Here is a 20,375-nt window from a genome sequence, read left to right on the forward strand (position 1 = left end):
GTATGCTGTTTTTTAAACTGAAAGGGCAACATTTTGAAAGCATTATAGCCAGCTTTTAAAGGTCAGGGGTAGCAGTGTAGTACAAAGGGAATGCTCAAAAAAAGAACACTGAAATGTGTATGCTGTCTTGAACATAAGAATTTAAATGTACTGACATTTAAAAAGTATATATACCAAGTTGTGCAAATTAATTACTGATTGAACATATGTGTGTTTTAAAATACAGTTTATTGTGAGGTAGATAGAGTGTAATTTCGAAGGTTGATACTGCTCTTTACTATAAAAATACAACTTACTTGAAAGACAAAATGACTTCTTTTCTCTATAAATTTCTCCAGTCTTGGTTATATGATAACTTAAAATAATCCTCACCCTTATTTTAACTTGCCATAGCTGTATATCTGTGAAGAAAACAGAAGAGCCAGTGAGTATGACTTCAAGAAAGCACTGGACTTGTTGGAGTATATTGATGAGGTGAGTAGATCACCTGAGATGGTCACAGGCAAGTATCAGAACTTACATGTGGTTTTCTGCAGACCTGAATACATACAAAAAGAAAAAAGAGCCTCTTTTAGCCAGTCATGAAAACATGTTAATTAGAAAAGACCCTGGGTCAGCTACCCCTAGTTCTTAGAATACACATAGCTCTTTAGAAAATCTGTCAAATGATTGCACTTCTTGGTGATTCTTACACATTCCCTGATGTCTTTTTCTCTGCACAAATAAAAATGCTGCTTTTCAAAGTCCTCTCTCATTTGTTAAGTCCTTAGGAATTCCTCAGTCTGCAATGTTGCTTTATTGGTTTACAAACACACCTTGTTGTATTGTGCTTTGCAGAGACTGTGTTTTTTACAGGTTGAAGGTTTGTTAACAACCCTGTGTCGTCGAGCAAGTCTGTTGGTGCCAATTTCCCAACAGCATTTGCTCCCTTGCTGTCTCTGTGCCCCATTTCGGTAATTCTCAGAGTATTTCAAGCTTCCTGTTGTATTTGTTACAGTGATCGGCCATCAGTGACCACAGCCTGCTGAGAGCTCAGGGGACGGTCAGCATGTGTTAGCAATAAAGTATTTTTTAATTAAAGTACATACATTGTTTTTTTAGACATGATGCTTTTGCACTTAATAGACTACAGTGTCATGTAAACATAATGTTTATAGGTCCTGAGAAGCCAAAAAAACCTCAGCTGACTTGCATTATTGCAGTGGTCTGGAACCGAGCCCACAATATCTCTGAGGTTGGTCTGTGTTCTTTATAATATTCACCCTAAGGGAAGCTGTTTTCCAGCTTCTTTGAAAAAAATAAAAGTTATAATGAAAATTCCGTAGGATGAGTAGCTGGCCTGCGATTGCCAGTATGTGGCGGGCCCGGAAAGCACCATGCGCTGGCTTTATGCTGCCCCGTGTGAAGGTCTGACCCTCTCAAGGTTCCCAATGAAATAGGCTTATCACAGAATAATCAGAAACTGATCCACACAAAGTTATTAACGGGCTTATTCTTCTAAGTAGTAGTGACATTTTGAAGACAGAAATTTTTTTAAATTATGAATTTAACATAATATTTATGCAGAATTGGGAGTTGGCTTAACTCAAATTTGAGCATGTATTTATTTTTACTTTGTGTTTGTGTTTCAATTAATTAATAGACTTCATTTATTAGAGCATTTTTAGGTTTACAGATAAATGAATGAAAAGTACAGGGGTTCCCATTTACCCTCTCACCCACACCACTGCTGTCTCCCTTACTGTTAACATCTCGCATCAGTGAGCTACATTTGTCATAATCGATGGAGCAATGCCCATACATTATTATTAAGTCTGCTGTTTACCTTAGGGTTCAGTCTGTGTTGTATATTCTGTGAGCTTCAACAGATGCGTAATGACATGGACCCACTGTTACAGTATCCTAAGTACGAATTTCTCTGCCCTAAAAATCCTCTCTGCTCCATCTCTGCATCCCTCCTACACCAACCCCTGGCAACCACTGATCTCTTTACTGTCTCCTTTTTTTTAAATTGAAATATACTCGATATACCATATTATATTGGTTTCAAGTATACAACACAGTGATTGAACAGTTACACACATTATTAAATCCTCCTGCCAACTAGTGCAGTTACTATCTGTCAACATAGATGTTACAGAACCATTTACTATATTCTCCATGCTGCACCTCCATCCCCATGACCAATTAATATTATGATTGAGATTTTATGCTTCTTTATCCCCCTCACCCACCCCACCCACCCATCAAACCCCTCCCCCTGATAACCACTGGTCACTTCTCAGTGTTACGAGTCTACTGCTATTTTGTTTTGTTTTTATATTCTACAAATAACTGAAATCATGGTACTTGTCTTTCTCTGCCTGGCTTATTTCACTGAGCATAATACCCTCTAGGTCCATCCATGTGTTGCAAATGGCAGGATTTCTTAATTTTTTTGGCTGAATAACATTCTATTGAGTATATGTACCACATGCTCTTTATCCATTCATCTATTGATGGACACTTTGGTTTAAGCATGTATTTTTTAAAATGAGGACTTAATGAGGATTTTTTGTTTTGCTGTGAAGGAGGAAGATGTAAATATAAATGATCTGAAATTGGAAATCCTTTGCAAAGCTCTTCAGAGAGACAAGTAAGTTCTCACAGCATGAATCCAAGTACGGTTTTGGAACAGGACTCTTAGAAGGTGATGCCACCATACGTGAAATGGTTTTGTAGCCTAAGTGAACTGTAAAATATATTAATGAAAGTTTTAGGAGTTGCATTAGTAATCTTTTTCCATTCAATACTTAACGAAGAGCTTAAGGACTTAGACAATTGTAATAAATCTGTACCTTTAATTTTGAAATTTAGACTGTCAGTTTGTACAGAAATACATGTGTTATTTATTTTCACAGAAGTTGGGCTAAACAAGACTTGAGGCCACGTGCTTTTGTAAACAAAAAGTTACTACAGTGTGAGGATCAGTGCCCTCTTAAGTTATTGAAGCCTGTTTTTCATAGTCCTCTCCCTGTAGAGGAGGATTTCCATCGGTGAGGATGATGGCGTTAGTGGTAGCAAAGACTAAGAATAATTCCTTGTGGGGATGGACTGTTTCCAGGAAAAGAATTTTAAAGAGAGCATGACTTGAGTGCTAAAAGCCTACTCAGCCATTTTCCCTATAGTGATAAGAAATTATGGTAGAACAATTTTTACTGAAGCATTTCTTCCTCTGGTTATTCCCAAACAGTTAAAATTATTGTTAAATTTGGTCTTGGAGGTTGATTCTCCTTCCTAATCATAAAAAAGTATACTGCTTGTTTGACTGGAATTCCTTATCCTGGCTCCGTGTTTAAAAACTTTAAGTCACACGGATGTGTCCATTGATTGCTACTAAGCAGTAGATCTGCGTGTTTGTATTTTAATAGATAATCTCAACTAGAGAAAGAAAACTTAAATTATACCTGACACTGGCTGTCATTTTACTTTTATGGAAAACAGAGTATGTTGTAACATAACTATTGCCTGTGCTCTGAAAGGTCATACTTGGGGGTCTTACTAGAATTGTTACTTAACTTGTAGAATTTTCTTGGGAAATATACATCAGTATAAATATACCTCAAATACATCACAGTTCATTGCATGAATAGATACCTGAGTGTGGCATCTTGTATCTAATACAGAGATCTCAGTATATCCATCATTTAAAGCTGCCTTATTTAAATAATCTGAAACACTATCAGAAAACTCAAAGATTAGATCACCTCCCAACCATCAAAACAAAACTACATAGCAAACAGAAATCATTTATTTCAGGGGTGTCTGTGATTCCATTTCCCCCTCACAGTGATTTTGTTTTCTAGCTGGTCCAGTTCAGATGGTAAAGATGATCCAATTGAAGTATCTAAAGACAGTATATTTGTGAAAATCTTACAGAAACTTTTAAAAGATGGTAAGTAGTTTTTTATTGTTGAAAATTATATCTTCATCACTGCTCAGTTTTAAGAAATCTTAAAATGATGGGGATTTGCCAAAGTGTCAAATGGCAAGGTAGTTTAAAATTAAACAGCATCATGCTCAAAATTAGAGAAATGTGTTTAAGATAATGGAAGGGATTGTTTTCCTCCCTCTGCAAGTGGAGGTATGTGTGTCAAGGCAACGTCTCCAGCCACTTGGGCCCTGGGTGACTGAAGTAAGTCCATGCTGACTCGGATGGACAAGGAATGGGGTCACATTTTGGTTGTGACACCAAAAAACTATGTGATAGAAGTAATCATTTCCTTTAATTTTTTTAGTTAACTCTTGTGAAGATTGAAAACTGGAAATGAGATACACACTTTTTTGGTATATCCCCTCCTGCACTGACCATACCATACCTAAGAACAAATTACAAAATGTTTTTACAAATCCATTTTGGACATTAACACTCTAAAACTCATCTTGGGAACTAATTAAAAAGAAACAAGAGGGAGTATGTTTTGCATATGATTTTGTACCTAAAGCAGTAAGCAAAATGCTGTTTGTTGATCAAGATACAAAGAGGTAAAGAAGCTTTTAGAAATGAAATGCTTATTCTCAGGAGGAAAGAGGAATTAGAGGACGCTTCCACGTTTTATCATCTAACCGGAAGCTTCCTATTTGGGGAGTGTCCTAGAGATGAGAGATTTTGCACATTTTATACACGAAGACAAATGTGGCTCATGTTTATTACAGAATTACTAGATCAAAATATGTGATACTAAATCCAGGCAATGTGCAAAATAGGCTAACATAGTGTTTACCAATCTTTTCAAATATAAAGACAGTCTCTTAAATACCAGTTAGAAAAAATACACGATGACAAAAAGCTGTCATAACACAGCAGTCCTGAATGTAAGTGAACTTTTACTTATGCTGACATTTACACACATGTGAAATTTTTCTGTGCACACATAGATTCTGTTCTGCAGTCCTGTTTTAGGGTCACTGGCTAAACTCTGTGACATGAAGCGCAGTTCTCCGAACTACTGAGGCACAAGCCACAACCAATATTAAGGTTAAAGGGAAGTGAACTTGCTCACAATGTTTGTGTTCCAAAAGCTTTCATTTTAGGGCCTCCCAGGGGGATCTCCTAGCATTGCTTTTCGGGTTTTTAGTCTTCTTTTATAACTAATCAAATATAAATGCAATTCTGTGATTAGATTACTGTAACTTGACCTTGACTTTTATTTATGAAAAATGGATAGATAACTTGATCACCCAAAATTGACAGATTTAATGAGTACATTCATTTTTAAAGATGAGCAAATAACACAAAGGTTAATTAAGGCTTTTCATTATCAGAAGATAAAAATTAAATAATGAAGGAAGAAATATGTAGCAAAAGAAAATATCTTTTGCTTGGAAATACTTGGAATACTTGAAATTCAGGAAGAGCTAAAATGTATCTAAAGGCTTTTTTCTTTTTTATATATTTGGAATTGAAGAAATAGCAGGATATAGTTGATTTCTCTATACTGTTGGAGAGATCTCCAGTTGAGCATAATAGATTATTAGAAAGCCTTTGGGCCCAAATACGATGCTTTCCATGAAGTTAGTTCTTGCAGAAGTGCCACAGAACTGAGTTGTGGCTAATTGGTTAGTGTCATTTAAAGATGACTTTGCAGGTTTTGCTATTGTTAGAATTTAAATACTAGATGGAAAGCAGGAATTTTTCTGTTATGGTTTTACAAAAGGAATTACTAGATTTTGACCAAAGGACAAAAACAAGTAGAAACTATTATATAAGAATATATATAATAGTGCACACATAGATTCTGTTCTGAAGAATATGTATTTATTATAACAACAAGCCAAAGACATTTATCTGTGTAACCTTTTTAATAGTATAGCTTCTATGTACAATAGTAAATATTTTTAAAGGACAGAGCCTCGAACGTAGAGAGATATAGATAGACTCATGTTATATTTCATAGGCTCTGACAGCCTGACAATTGCTTCAGCCTGTGGAGTGAATTCATTCTATCAGCTATATTTATATTACCCACATGGACCTTTTCAGTTTGTTTTTACATGTTATTGAAGTACATCATCATACAAAATGAAATGCACCTGTCATTACATGGAGTTTAAAATGTTTTCTTATTAGTCACCAGCATTTAATAGAAGAATTCTTACAAAAGTCTTGTTTTCTGACTTCTCCTAAAAATGAATAGATATGTATACAACAGCTTGAAATACTTACCTGGCAACAGTCAGCTGGAGCACTGCCCCCCTTACTCAGGCCACCTGCCAGGGGACGTTTGAGCTTCAACTCCTGCTCTAAAGAAAAGAAATACACCATTAAATATTAGGTCTAAACAGAAGATATACATTGTAGAGATGGAAATCAGATGTTCAGTTTTTTAGAGAATTGATTGTTTAGAAATTAATACGATATTTTCCAAGTGTAATCCTATTTTACAGAGAAAAAGTCTATTAAAAGTGTTAATTTTAATGAATGATATATCAATATTTTGGGTTTAGCCTTATTACATTTGTTAGCCCTGATTTTATGTTGTATGACAATTAAGTACAAAAAATGGTGCCTAGGTATTTTGAGGATATAAAAGCAATACTTGATTTTGAGAACCTTATGGCAATGTGAGACATTGTAAAATTACATTAATTAAAATTTTTTTCTCTGGTTTTCTTTATGAAATGAGAAAATTGTACATACTTTTTTGTAATTACACAGATCCCAACGTAATCCATTGAATCTGTGCTCATTGACTTCCCAGCTCCATGGAGGACTAATGAAGAAATGATTCTTCTTCCTATCTAATTTTAAATTCAGACTGATACATTTTGAGATGCTAGAGCTGGCTTTCATGACAGTGTTTCTCCTAAATTATTTCCCAACTAGGTGAATATATAATTGTTTGAAATACTTGTTTTCAAGTAATTATTACTTAAAAAATTTCACACTGATGTAAGGACTTAAACTGTGGAGAAAAATGAAAGTATTTCAGATCCCATTAAAGATTTTAAATAGACTGGCTATTTTGAACCACTAGGGGGAAAAACAAGCAACCTCATCTCAGTAAAGACTGTCACGTTGTTAGACCCGCAATTGTGTTTTACAGATGGAAGGAATTTAGAACAATATTTCCCAATAGCAGAATGACATTATATTTTGAATAGAAGCATAGGTGTTTTTATTATCAATCAATTTAATTCATTTGAGAGTTTTATGGAAATAAAAAATCACTTTCTGTGTTTGTGTTCAGGCATTCAGCTCAACGAATACCTACCAGAGGTGAAAGACCTACTACAAGCAGATCAGCTTGGAAGTTTGAAGTCCAATCCTTACTTTGAGTTTGTCTTGAAAGCAAATTACGAATATTATGTCCAAGGACAAATGTAACTTTTTCTAAAAATGGTCATTGTTCCTGAAAATGTGTGTTAAGTGTGTCCTTATAAAAACTATAGGCCTTGAACATCTAGAAGTTTGTACAGTTTTATTCTATGCATTGCTGAGTTTTTTATACTTTATTTGGAAGCTACTATAAAGCAACTATGACTTGAGTTTTGGTTTTTAATTAAATATTTTCTCTTCTCCTTTTTTCTGATTGCGATCTATCTGTCGTTCCCGTACTTGCTGACCTTTCCTTCTGACCCCTCCGTCTAGCGCTCTGGACCTCTTGGCCTCGGTCTGGCTGCGTGTATGTACAGATTCCCACCAGGCTTCAGTTTCTATGACTCTAAAAATGACAAGATTGCACTCGGTTGCTTCCGAAATTGTTGTCCATCTGGGACATGAAGTACTGAAGAGAATCTGGAGTGCTGGATATCCATTTGGTCAGTGCTAGTGGGAAATACTGGCAAGGTAAATGTCAGATTTGCTGACTTTATCATGAGACTAAAAGATAAAACAGAGTGAGTTTGGTAACTGATTATGTCATCGGGAAAGTTTTAAACTTTCTGCATAGAGTATTAATGACAGTTATTTTAGTGAATAAGACATACATGTGGCTTTCTATCTATCTGTGAGTCACCATGTAACTAGTCCTTAGTGTTGGTTGCAGTCTTTCACTGTGATTCAGTCAGCTTCATGTAGCCTCAGGATGGTTTACACTGCACTCCGGCTCTATTGTGTAGTGGTAGAAACCATTATAGGCTTTTCTTAATATGACAACCAATTTAATTGGAAAATAATGGTTCTCGGAGCATCTCTCTTCTGACCCGTGCCGTCACTCAGTTTTCATCCAGCTTCAGATGAAGACCAGAGATCGGACGGGGAGTTGTGGTGTATTCAGGCTTCGGTCCAGTGGGACGCCCACTAAACAACTTGTTCTGACAGCCGAGAAGGTCAGAAGTTAAGTGTAGCAGAGAGAGCTCAGCGCCGGGACTCAGGGTGCACCCAGGTGCTGCACCCGCCCTCGCCCTCCAGGCTTCGAGCCTGGCCTGTGAGCACAGTTGCGAGATCAGGCCGAGTGGGCTGCTCACCTCCACGGTCGAGGGAGATCAGTCTGGCCCTTGCTGACCGTGGCTCGGGTGCTGGGACAGGGTCCGGGTCCGGTCCGGGGCTGTGATCAGTGAAGGGGCCAAGAGGGAGGGGGGAGCTTGTCAGGGGGCAGCTGAGGGCTGCCGGGGTCTTGTGTTGCAGGAGCAGCTTTGCTTCACGTAGGCATCGGCAGTTCTCACCTGTGCCATCCTACCGGGGCTGTGTTCTGGGGACCCAGGGACCGTGCCGCCTTCACCTGTGGCCACACACCCGGTTCCACGTGTGGTGGGGAAACCGCTCCGGCGATGGCCCTGGCCCTGCGGGTCACACAGGTGGAAAACTGCTGTTTTCTCGGAATACGGGGTGAAAGGGCTCGTTCTTCAGAGCTCTACCTCCTAAAGTCAGGAGCTCTGGCATCAAAATGGTCGGGTTTTTTAAATGATTTTAGCACTAATAGTGAGATTAAGGCCTAAGATTTTGAACTATTTTTTTTCCAAAAATTTTAAAATTTGTTCCACGACATAATCTTTATCAAAGATGTATGGATTTTTATGTAAATTGAGTAATTGATAAAGACAACTTATAAAGGTGCTATGAAGGTAAACATGTTTTCTAAGGAAAGAGAAACTTGACTGACTTGGAAAAGGTTTTTTTTCACTCTGCCTGTGGAATGCTGTTCGGAAAGTCACAGCTTGTGGCCTTGATTAAATCAAATAATCAGGTTGTGTTTTTGATAGTGAGTGGCAGGCTTTGCACATTGGTATGTTTTAAGAGCTTGTGAATGTGTCAAAGACTAAGGCAGAACTTGAGGTACCAGCAAGACACTCGCTGAAATCCTTAGGGAAGCAGGAGGCCGCCGAAGCCCTCTGTTGTAGGGATCTCGTTTTAGGGGATGTTTGGGGACAGGTGTTCCGTGGTTCCCTTCGGTCCTGGCCTGGCTTTCCCTGCGGCACTGTCCCCACGTGCCAGGACCAGGGACGGGAGTCGGGGGTGCGGCCCTGTCCGCCTTTGGGGAGGATCGTGTTCTTCAGTGACTTGAACGAAAGTAAGCCGCACCATCAGTACGCCAGAGCCGCCTCTCGCTGTGTGTGGTCACCCGACACACTTATGTATTGTGAGGCTGAGAACTGACAAAATATTAGTGCAGTCCCACCTACCTATTCCTGGATGTTTTACTCAGAGAATATCTAAAGGGAAAGTCGCTTTACTATATTCCAGTGTAAAATCCACTTATTAATACCAAAGTACATTTAAAAAATAATCTTGTACAATTCTAAAATTAAAAAAAATACTGTGGAAAATGTGAAACCTATTTTTTGAAGTATATGAAAGATCTGTAATCCCACCAGCCAGAAATAACTTCAGTAACTATTTTAAAATACATCTTAACATGTTTTGGACTGTGCATACTATTTTTGTAACCCACTTACTTTGATGTAAGATAACTGTGAGCATTTCTGTGTGTCCTTAATCCAGTATTTTCCAACCATTTTTCATGATCACTCTTGCCAAGGAGCCTCATTAGACGGTTTTTTTTCCTAATCACTCTGCCTCACCCCCCGCCGCCATGAAGGTTTAAGGTCACAGATACACTGTGTATCTCCTGTGTGCCATGGCCTTTGGAGGCCACAGGATTGTATATTCAAGATTCTCCTCACCTCCTCTAAAAACCATTTTTTCCCTCTTTCAGAATGTGTGTCTTCAATATTCTTCAAGATACAATTTTTTAACGACCATATGGCTGTAACTGTAACAGTTCTGTCGCTTTCTGCCTCTCCTTCTTAACTCTCTTAAAACACTTGGGTTAATGGTTTTGGTTTGGTTTGTTTGCCATTTTAAATAATACTAGAATAAGTCTTTTTACCCAAATCCTTGTGCACTCCAGATACATTTAAAATTATATCGACTCTTCGGTTTGTGATGGCATTGATTCAATGTTAGTGAACAGCTCTAATCATTTGTAATTTCCTTTGCCCACCTCTCAACCCTTTGTCATGTCCTTCCACCTCACCCCCTACCTCCTCCAAACACGCAGAAGAAAGGTATGCATTATTTGTTTCTTATGTCCTAGGCACTACGTATTTTTAGGTGAATAGGTAATCCATCCTAGAGTAGGTAGTATCTCAGTTGAGAATGCTGACTCTCTCCGCAAGCGGCCTGCCTAAGGCCACATAGCCAGTCCCAGGGCAAGGCACACCCAGAAATGCTTCACTCCAAAGGCAGGCTTCCACCTAGTTCCTTGTACCAGGTGTAACTGGGTGGGCGGGGGGGGAAGGGGTGGCTCCCAGGGAATCACCAGGCCCTTAGAGATGGCCCAGGAGAGCAGGGCCCGGAGGATGCGAGCCACCTTGGGAAGGCCTGGGGCCCCCCACCCCCGGCTCCCGTGGGCCCACCTAACATTTGTAGACACGAGAGTGAGTTTGGTTTCACCCCTTGCCCACCTGGCCGCTGGCGTGCTTCTGACTCTCGCCAGCCAGCACCCCTCGCTCGCTCTCTGAGATGGTAGGTGGTAGTTGCAGGTGAAGCTGTGCCTTCATTTCAGGGGCTGGAGGAGATCCCTTGAAGAGCCTTACATTTCCAGTGTTGTGGGGTGTTAAAGAGGACAGACAGCAGTCCCCGCCCAGCCCAGCCCTGACCACTCCCAGTGGGGGGGAAGGTCACCCAGCCCTGCTCTACCCACGGCTGTTCGGGGGCCACGTTGCCCGGCTCACTGAGCCTTGTTTCTTTTCTTTTAAAACTGGAATGAATAGTAGCTATCTTGTATACCTCAGGGTAGTTAAAAGGATTAATGGGAACACCATGAAAGCATTTGAAGTATATTACAAATTCGTGTTTGAGTCGATAGGAAACACAACAGAACACTCAGCAAGACTGGGGTGTGAGCCCTGTGAGGGGTTGAGGGGACGGGGCTGGAGAAGGAAGGAGCGGGCAGCTGGCCGGGCGGCAGCGGGAGGGCCCTGCTGGAGGTACGGAGCTGAGGCTGCACCCGAACGCCAGGCATACTCCGTGTGGCAGACCCTCACTTCGTGGTTGTTCTGCAAAGGCCGTGGGGGCAGAACAGAACGTGCTTATCTGGGCGAGAGCAGAGCTCTGGTGTGTTACCCGAAAGTGTACATGTATGGGGACGGCGTTTCGCCCGCTCATCAGGTGTATTCTCTGAGCCAATGAGGGGTCGTCAGCACCAGAACAGGGCCGAGAGCTGCCCCACAGTGACCGGCAGAGACCATTTAAACCAGCCCCAGCTGTGGGGCGGAGAGGTGTCTGGACCCACACTCCCAGGGCCCGTCTCCAGGAGGCTGGCGGCACCAGCAGGTCCCCGTTGGCTTGGGAGTGTTTTCTTCACAGCTTTTAATGCGTTTGATGGACCCTGAGCTTGGGACAGACTCTGTAGGAAAGAAAATAGTCACACTGAGAAGTTTTGGAAAATATTGACAACGCTTGTCCCCTTTAAAGTGTCAACAAAGTCTTAGGTATTTAGTGAATGAGCACCATTTCCTACTTTAGAGGCCAAAATTTAAACTACGTCCCTTACCATTGTACACAGAGTGCATTTGTCTGGTTATTTTTTTTCTGGTGTCTCCACTACCCGCTGACCCAGCAGGATTATGAGGTATTAAAAATGAATCGTAGTTATGTCAAATATTCGTTCACTCTTTCTCTAAAATAATCAAAAACGCCAATGAAGGAAACCGCAGCAGCTTTTTTCATGTGTACTCACTACATACACCGCTTACTAATGACACTCATTTTTTAAATTGGCTTTGATCATTTTTGGGTAGAGATGCTATGATGTGGGCTAAGGAGGAGGGTCACGCGCGTGTTTCTGTCCCTCCTCGAGAAGCCACCAGTCCCAGTTGCTGAGTTGGCTACCAAATGTGAATTGCAACTATTTTGGGAACACGAGCCCATCAGAAAAGCGGATGCTTCCATCTGGCTCGCAGCGCATCACTGATGTACCCCCTGAAAGCATGTCACCGAGCTCGTCGTGAATAGTTGTTTCTCTTTATGCCTTCTATAGCAAGGTCAGAACTGTTTTTGCCCCTCCCCTCCCCAAAAAAGGTGGCAACTGGATAACCTCCTCTGACCCGCGCTCCACCTTACCTAAGTAGATCCAAATCCTTCTAGAAAACATGAAGGGCCTATCCCGGTGTATCAGCGGTATAAATAGAACGCTGCCCCAGGCTCCGGGAGGAGGCGGCCCCAAGGCGGCCCAGAGGCAGCCTGGCCTTGGCCTGGCACCATCCTCTAAATATACAGATGAGTCCGTTCAGCCTTTGCAAAAGGAAACACTGTAACCCTAGAGGGCAGCGTCCTTGTCCTCTTAGCGGAGGGAAGGGCGAGCGAGACTTGTCTAGTAGGAGCGCTTCACCCGTTCCCACCTCCAGGTCGCGGGGTGTAACCCTCGCCGCTCAGCCCCGGGAATGGGCCACAGCCCACCGCGGCGGTGAGGGGAGGGCGCTCGGCCCGGCCCACTGCAACCCAGGGCCGGTCGGTGCGGGAGGACAGGAACAGCGCCCCGTTTCACTCCTTCCCTGAACCCCCCGCCGCGCTGCGCACCACTGGAGGCGGACAGCTCCGGGTGCCCTGGCTTCGTGCCCGGCGCTGCCAGAGCCACCGCCCGGGCCGGTCCCGGGGAGCCCCGCGCCTCCCGCCGCCAGCTGTCTGCTCCGCGACAGCTGCGCGACCTCCCGCCGCCGGCGGCCGAGAGGCGGTGGGGGCGGGGGCGCCCAGGGTCAGCCCTCTGGATTCGGGGAACCCAGGGGTGGGAGGGAAGCACGGAGCCCCCTGGGAGGCGATTGGGGTGTCGCCTTCCTCCCCGGCTGTGACCGCCTCGCCTCCCCTGCCCCGGCGGGCCCGCCACGGCGCCCCCCTCCCTGCAGCCGCCCGGGGGCGCTGGGGTCCGTACGCAGCCTGAGCGCTGCAGTGTGGGAGGCACCTTCCCGAGCGCCCCGCGCGCAGGGCGGACCTCGGACAGGTGCAGCCGGGAGCGCGGCGCGCGCGCACCCGCAGGCACGCGGTGACCCTCGCCCCACCCCGTCCCCTCGCGGGGCAACTGGGCCGGGTCGGGAGGGGCCGCCCGGCCCGGGGACGCTCCATATACGGCCCGGCCCGCGTTACCTGGGCTCGAGCCAGGCCGCTCCTTCTTTGGTCAGCGCAGGGGATCCGGGCGGGGACCCAGGCCGCGAACCCGCGGGGGAGGGGGCTCTAGCGCCCAACACCCAAATATGGCTCGAGAAGGGGAGCGACATTCCTGCAGGGCGGCACGGGGGGAGCGCCCGCGGGCTATATAAAACCTGAGCGGGGGCACCGGCGGCCACCGCAGCGGACAGCGCCGAGAGAAGCCTCGCTTCCCTCCCGCGGCGACCAGGGCCCGAGCCGGACAGCAGCAGGTGTAGCCACCCGCCCAGGTAGAGCGGGACTGGGGGGAGGCAGGAGCCAGGGCGATCTGGGGCGGAGCCCAGCCCCCTCAGCTGAGCGGCCCCAGTCCCTCGGCGAGTCTCCGGCCCCAGGGCCGTGCGCTTTGGAGAGGAGACAGGACACAGTCGGCCTTTGGGACCTTCCCCAATTCACCCCTGGCTCCTTTGGGCTGCTCTGCGTGGCATTTAAGATAGATCATAGGTTTTGCTCTGGTCACCCCCTGGGGCAGTTACCCCCCACCCCCCCGCCCCCACACGCAAGCGAGAACCGGAATAAGAGCAGCAAGCGCCTCTGCCCTCTGGGCTCGCCATCAGGCGCAAAGGTGCCTCTGCTGCGAGTGTGCAACGCCACGGGGGAGCGGAGCAGGGCATGCCTCCTTGGGAGGAGCTCAAGGCCCTTCCCACGGGCATCTCCTCTCACACTCACACTCACACTCACACTCGTCTAGGCAGCAGGTGCGGCGGGCCTTAACCCTATCGGTGAGGCCGCCCAGGCAGGGAGGGAGTGGGCGCCGGCGCCAGGCTCTTACAGCCAGCAGCCCAGGGCGCAGCCGAAGCAGAGAGGTCGGGGGCCACGCGCCCCGGGGTAGAGACATTTTACCTGCGGTGTGGACACCCCTGTTCCCTCTCCCGGGGAGGCCAAGCTCGGGCCGGGTCTCTCCGGCCGTTCCCCTGAGGGCTGCGGAGGCGCTGGTGACAGGAATGTTCATAGGCCCCCGGGGAGGGCGGGCGCTCGGGTGCCCGCGCTGACACTCCCCTCCCCGCGCCTCCACCGCCTTGCAGAAGGAACCGGACACCATGTGCGACGAAGACGAGACCACCGCCCTCGTGTGCGACAATGGCTCCGGCCTGGTGAAAGCCGGCTTTGCCGGCGATGACGCCCCGAGGGCCGTGTTCCCGTCCATCGTGGGCCGCCCCCGCCACCAGGTCAGGCCGCCCGTCGGAGGAGGGCGTGGGGCGGGGAGGCCGCGCCTTGCTGGGCCGCGCTGACCGGTGCGCGCTGTCCCCGCTCGCAGGGCGTCATGGTGGGTATGGGCCAGAAGGACTCCTACGTGGGCGACGAGGCCCAGAGCAAGAGGGGCATCCTGACCCTCAAGTACCCCATCGAGCACGGCATCATCACCAACTGGGACGACATGGAGAAGATCTGGCACCACACCTTCTACAACGAGCTGCGCGTGGCCCCCGAGGAGCACCCCACCCTGCTCACCGAGGCCCCCCTCAACCCCAAGGCCAACCGCGAGAAGATGACCCAGATCATGTTCGAGACCTTCAACGTGCCCGCCATGTACGTGGCCATCCAGGCCGTGCTGTCCCTGTACGCCTCCGGCCGCACCACCGGTGAGTGCCCCGCGCCGCGCCCCCGTGGCCCCGGCCGCCCCGCGCGCCCGCTCCGCTCACCCGCAGCGCCCTCCCCGCCCCGCGCGCAGGGATCGTGCTGGACTCCGGCGACGGTGTCACCCACAACGTGCCCATCTACGAGGGCTACGCGCTGCCGCACGCCATCATGCGCCTGGACCTGGCCGGCCGCGACCTCACCGACTACCTGATGAAGATCCTCACCGAGCGCGGCTACTCGTTCGTGACCACAGGTGCGCGGCGCGGCGGGCCCCGGGGGCTGGGCAGGGCCGGGCGGCGCGCGGGCCCCGGGGCGCCGCCACGCTGAGCGCCCCGCGCCTGTCCTGCCCGCCGCAGCCGAGCGCGAGATCGTGCGAGACATCAAGGAGAAGCTGTGCTACGTGGCCCTGGACTTCGAGAACGAGATGGCGACGGCCGCGTCGTCCTCCTCCTTGGAAAAGAGCTACGAGCTGCCCGACGGGCAGGTCATCACCATCGGCAACGAGCGCTTCCGCTGCCCGGAGACGCTCTTCCAGCCCTCCTTCATCGGTGAGCGCGGCCGGCCGGACCCCCGGGGCCGGGGCCCCGCCGCCCACGCCGCCTGCTCACGCTGTCCCCGCGGCCCGCAGGCATGGAGTCGGCAGGCATCCACGAGACCACGTACAACAGCATCATGAAGTGTGACATCGACATCAGGAAGGACCTGTACGCCAACAACGTCATGTCGGGGGGCACCACCATGTACCCGGGCATCGCCGACCGCATGCAGAAGGAGATCACCGCGCTGGCGCCCAGCACCATGAAGATCAAGGTGAGTCCCGAGCGCGGCCCGGGGGCGCGGGCCCGGGTCCTGCCGGGAAGAGGCGCCCGCAGCTGCAGCCGCCCGCCTTGTCTCCGCAGATCATTGCCCCGCCGGAGCGCAAGTACTCGGTGTGGATCGGCGGTTCCATCCTGGCGTCGCTGTCCACCTTTCAGCAGATGTGGATCACCAAGCAGGAGTACGACGAGGCCGGGCCCTCCATCGTGCACCGCAAATGCTTCTAGACCCCGCCCGCCACCGGCGCGCCGACTCTCCTCAGGACGACGACCTGCCCGGGGTGCCGGGGGCTGCCCTCTAGCCGCCGTCGCGCAGCGGCTGTCCGACAACTCTCGTCGCTGCGGCCGCACCCCGATGCAGTGTTTATAACGTGTACATACATTAACTTATTTACCTCATTTTGTTATTTTTAAAACAAAGCCCTGTGGAAGGAAATGGAAAACTTGAAGCATTAAACTCAGCCATTCGGTTCTGCTGCGTAACATTGTTGTGTTTATTGGTGGCTGGGGTGGGGAGCGGCGGGGGTGGGTGCGGAGGGGTCAGGAGGGAGAGGGACCCCGTCTTGCATCGCTTTCCACGGTACTCGGGATGAATCCACTCCCCGCCAGACCATCCAGTCCTCCCCGCTCACGGTGCCCCCGCCTCCCCTGCCCCAGGCCCGTTCCCAGACGCGGGCAGACGCGTCTTAGCCGGCGTGCCCTCGGGGGCGTGGCGCCCCTCGCCCTCTGCGCCGCGCTCCCGGGCGGTGCGCGCAGCGGGCGCTGGCCACGGTGCTGGGCCCGAGCGCCGCTCACGTCCAGAGCCCGGTCCCTTACCGGGACCAGAGTCCCCGCTGGGTCTCCAGATCCAACCGAAAAGGTGGTTCCCTGCATGTGATCAGCCCGTTTTCACTTGTAAGTGACGACAATCACTGCTCTTCGCAACTGGGAAGTCCTTTGCTGCGGGCCAGGTGACGGTGGTGCAGCAAAGCGCCCCTTCCAGGGCGGCACCCCGAGGGGTGAGGAGGGCGAGCAAGGGTCGGGGGTCGGGGAGGGGCGCTGTCCCAAGAAGGACGGCACAGCGGGCCGGACGGGCTCCGGGGCGGTCCGCGCGAGGCAGGGGCGCTGGGAGGGGCGCTGACGCCGGCGCCGGAGGAAGAGGGACCGAGAGAGAGGGAACGCCCCCCCCCGCCCCGCCTCCCCCAGTGTTCGAAAGGCGCAAAACCTGTAGAGTTTGAATTTCTGTAGGAGAGCACAGTATCTATTTTACTCTAAATCAGCTTAAAGTTTTCTAGGCAAGATTACCAAGAGCAGTAATCCCTAAATAAAATAGGTTCTCATTCAAAGAGGATATTAAACTCCTTCGGAAACAAGCTTATAAGTAGAATGAACAGTCTGTTGTTAATATGCCACATAGCCTTGTTTATTCCCTCCTTTTATGGCGTAGGGAGAAGCTCCCCAATTCCTTGAGGTCTCCAAGACAAGACTACTGCCAACCCCAGACGTCAAAAGACTCGATCATTTGGTAAAATTTAGGATTTTAATTAAATATATGTGCACTGAAGACCATGTATCATTGCCCCACCCAGGGTGGACAAAGGTTAAAAAACGGCTGAATTCTAGTCTTTCAGAGGAATCTAGGTTTTATTATTAATAATAAACTTATGTAGGCATAGTTGAGCAAACACAACCTGAATAATTCACAGAGCCAGCAGCCCAGAACATGGTAGGATTACATGAGTTGGCTAATTGTCATGTTAAACATTATTTAACCCAAACCACAAATCAGTTCATTAGGATTTCAGTAAGTATGAAGGAGGTGAAGAGCCATTTCTCCTGAGATCATAACTGCGAAGTGACTCAGGATCATTTAGAAACTCACAAAAGTTGTCAATATGACATGGTAGATTTTCCTTGCATACCCCTTTTGACATTACTCTTCGACTGCAATCAGGCAAAAATTGTGAATTGTGTCATTTCACTGGAGATGTGCCAGATTTAAAAATTACCTCTCATTTTCTGACACTTCTGTAAAAGAAAACGAGCATCATGCATTTTACTGATGCTCTGTGTCTTCCCTGCTGTCCTATTGTGTACAGGTATTTGATAAAGTGTGTTACTTACATTAGTCCTGAAAGAGGATTTTCAGTGTAGTGTCATAAAGAATATCTTTAAAAATATATATCAGGACATAAACAAATGTTTGTGTTGGGGGAGGAGAGAAATAACTCTTTCCAGGGTTCTAGGAGTGTGTGTAGTGATAGCCCTTGTGTGCAACAGTGTGAATAATGGTATAGCTGCCCCCCCCACTGAACAGCCACCTCAGAGAATCAATTTTTGGAGCTGGTGGGGTACTGAAAACAGCAACAAATTTCTCCTGAGTGAGTGTGGTGTGTTTCCTTAGACTTGGCTGGAGGGCTTATTGGGGATCTAATTGGAGTCATTTCCTTCTCACAAAAGCTCATGAAATTGCCACCGTTTCTGTTTAACTAAATCTGTATTACCAGTATCCAGTTAAAGAAAGAGAGACAAAGAAAACAGGGAAGGGAATGTATCAGGATTAAAAAGGATTAGCATTGAGTGGGGAAAATAAAAGGATCCAGGACCAGGCTGTACCCAAGCTCTATCATTTAAACCTTTGGAACTTGGAATTAGACCATGGAAGATCGGGGTCCCTTCTAGCTGCATCTGTCCCCTTAGCCATCACCCTAGATGCGACAGACCTACAAGGGATTAATGAAATATTTTATTGCCCACTTACTATGTGCAAGGGGGACAGAGAGGGCTGAGATATGGTCCCGTCCTTAGGATTTGCTGTCACAACGCGCCCCCACCCCAGGCACGTATGCCCTGACTCTGACCACCAAAAAGCCCGTGGGGCTGCTGGTTGTGAGGGAGGAGGGTCCCTCCTGCGCTGTGAACCATCAGATGCCGTAGACATGGTGGCTGTTTTGCAGTCTGTTCAGTCTCTTGCCACCACGAGGCTGGGTTCCCTTCCGCACGGCGTTGTTTTCTAACAAAGGCTGGACGGGTCCCAGACATTGGTTCTTGTGGGGAAGCACGTACCTCACTGTGCTCTAGGGGGTCCGCCCTGCTGCGATGTGCTGCCTCATCCTGGAGGCCGGAGGTGGACACAGGCTCAGGCCCAGACAGGGCACTGGTGTGGTCAGCCTGCCTGCCGCCCTCTCCTCTCCTCTCCCTTCTGTCGCTTCCCTTTCCTTCCGGCCCTGCGCTGTCCTTCAGCACCGTTGATATATCCTAGTCCTTTGAGGGGTCATGACAAGCTGACCATCTGTGCTCCAACAGCAGCTCCGGAGAGAAGCTGAGATCTGCGCTGGGTGGGGGTCTGGTTTGGGAGTCAGCGGGGTGGGAACCAGGGATCCGGGTTCACCTGTGCTCCCATCACCCACAGCCAGGGCCAGTCTCCCAGGCAGGACCGTGGGCTGCCACTTCCAGAGGCGGCGTGGGGTGGGAAGGCAGCCGGCGACTAGGCCAGTGTGGATGAGGAGCATGGTGGGTGGGGGGCTTCACAAAGGCTGGCCCTGGCCACACAAGGAGCGTGCTGGCCCTGCTGGGGTGCAGGAGCCCTCGGCCCTCTGACTGACCCTGCCTCCCCTGTCTGCTTCCTAGTGGCTTATCCTGATACTGAGCAGGTTCTGGGGGTGATCCGTGAATGGCAGGAACACCAAAAGGTGTGAAGATGACGCTGGGGATCCTCCCAGGTGTCAGTAGAACCAAGATTGCCTTTTGCATGATTATCCCTGGGGCTTCCTGGACCTCATCCCTGTGCAGAGGCCCTGGTGGGTGCAGCTGGCCTCAGGGATGCAGACCTCCTAGACAGCATGGGGCCAGAGGTGGCTGGACGTCCCTTGGATCCTTACATCTCCCCATCTTCCCTGATTTCCTCCAGGGTACTTGCACTGGATTCCTGGGGCTGCTGTGAAACTGGGGGATTCAAAACAACAGGATTCATTTTTTCACAGGTCTGGAAGCTAGACATCCAAGACTGATGTGTCAGCGGGGGAGTCCCCCGTGGCCCCTCTCCTTGGCATGTAGGTGCTGCCTTCCCCTGAGTCCACACATGGTCTTCCCTCTCTGTGCGTCTGTGTCCTCCTCTCCTCTTCTTGTAAGGATATCTTATAATGAACTTATTTTACCTCTTTAAAAACTCTGTCTCCAAATACAGTCACATTCAGAGGTGGTGGGGCTCAGGACTCCAGCATATGAATTTGGGGCACAGAGTTCAGCCCAGGTCAACCCACTGTGGTCCCTAAGGAGCTGCCATCGGCAGTTCATCCCCATGGGTCATGCATCTCTTGTGTCAATCTTGTGCTTTATGCTACGTGAAGCACGTCGCATGCACAAGCTCATGTTTTATT

At 48.3% G+C, this 20,375-nt stretch overlaps 2 protein-coding genes across 4 annotated transcripts in view; both read left to right on the forward strand.

Moving 5' to 3' along the window:
* The window catches only part of NUP133 (nucleoporin 133), a 58,186-nt gene extending 50,622 nt beyond the window's left edge, over window positions 1-7,564 (forward strand). For both annotated transcript variants that reach the window (XM_036904589.2, XM_036904598.2), the window contains exons 23-26: window positions 394-474; window positions 2,571-2,635; window positions 3,846-3,934; window positions 7,230-7,564. In XM_036904589.2, the coding sequence (XP_036760484.2) occupies window positions 394-474; window positions 2,571-2,635; window positions 3,846-3,934; window positions 7,230-7,366 (372 nt within the window). In that variant the 3' untranslated portion in view covers window positions 7,367-7,564. The remainder of the gene's footprint in view (window positions 1-393; window positions 475-2,570; window positions 2,636-3,845; window positions 3,935-7,229) is intronic.
* A 6,123-nt stretch (window positions 7,565-13,687) lies between these two features.
* Window positions 13,688-16,500, forward strand: ACTA1 (actin alpha 1, skeletal muscle). 2 transcript variants are annotated; one of them, XM_036904575.2, is made up of 7 exons: window positions 13,688-13,836; window positions 14,647-14,790; window positions 14,880-15,204; window positions 15,294-15,455; window positions 15,559-15,750; window positions 15,831-16,012; window positions 16,102-16,500. In XM_036904575.2, exons 2-7 carry the CDS (start codon window positions 14,662-14,664, stop codon window positions 16,243-16,245), a joined length of 1,134 nt encoding a protein of 377 aa, XP_036760470.1. In that variant the 5' UTR covers window positions 13,688-13,836; window positions 14,647-14,661; the 3' UTR covers window positions 16,246-16,500. The 2 variants fall into 2 exon arrangements, with proteins under 2 accessions (XP_036760470.1, XP_036760460.1); XM_036904565.2 differs by having other exon boundaries at window positions 13,695-13,854.
* Window positions 16,501-20,375: the final 3,875 nt, after the last annotated feature.

This window comes from Manis pentadactyla, chromosome 12 (genome assembly GCF_030020395.1).
Source record: "Manis pentadactyla isolate mManPen7 chromosome 12, mManPen7.hap1, whole genome shotgun sequence".
In the NCBI taxonomy this organism is placed as follows: Eukaryota; Metazoa; Chordata; class Mammalia; order Pholidota; family Manidae; genus Manis; species Manis pentadactyla.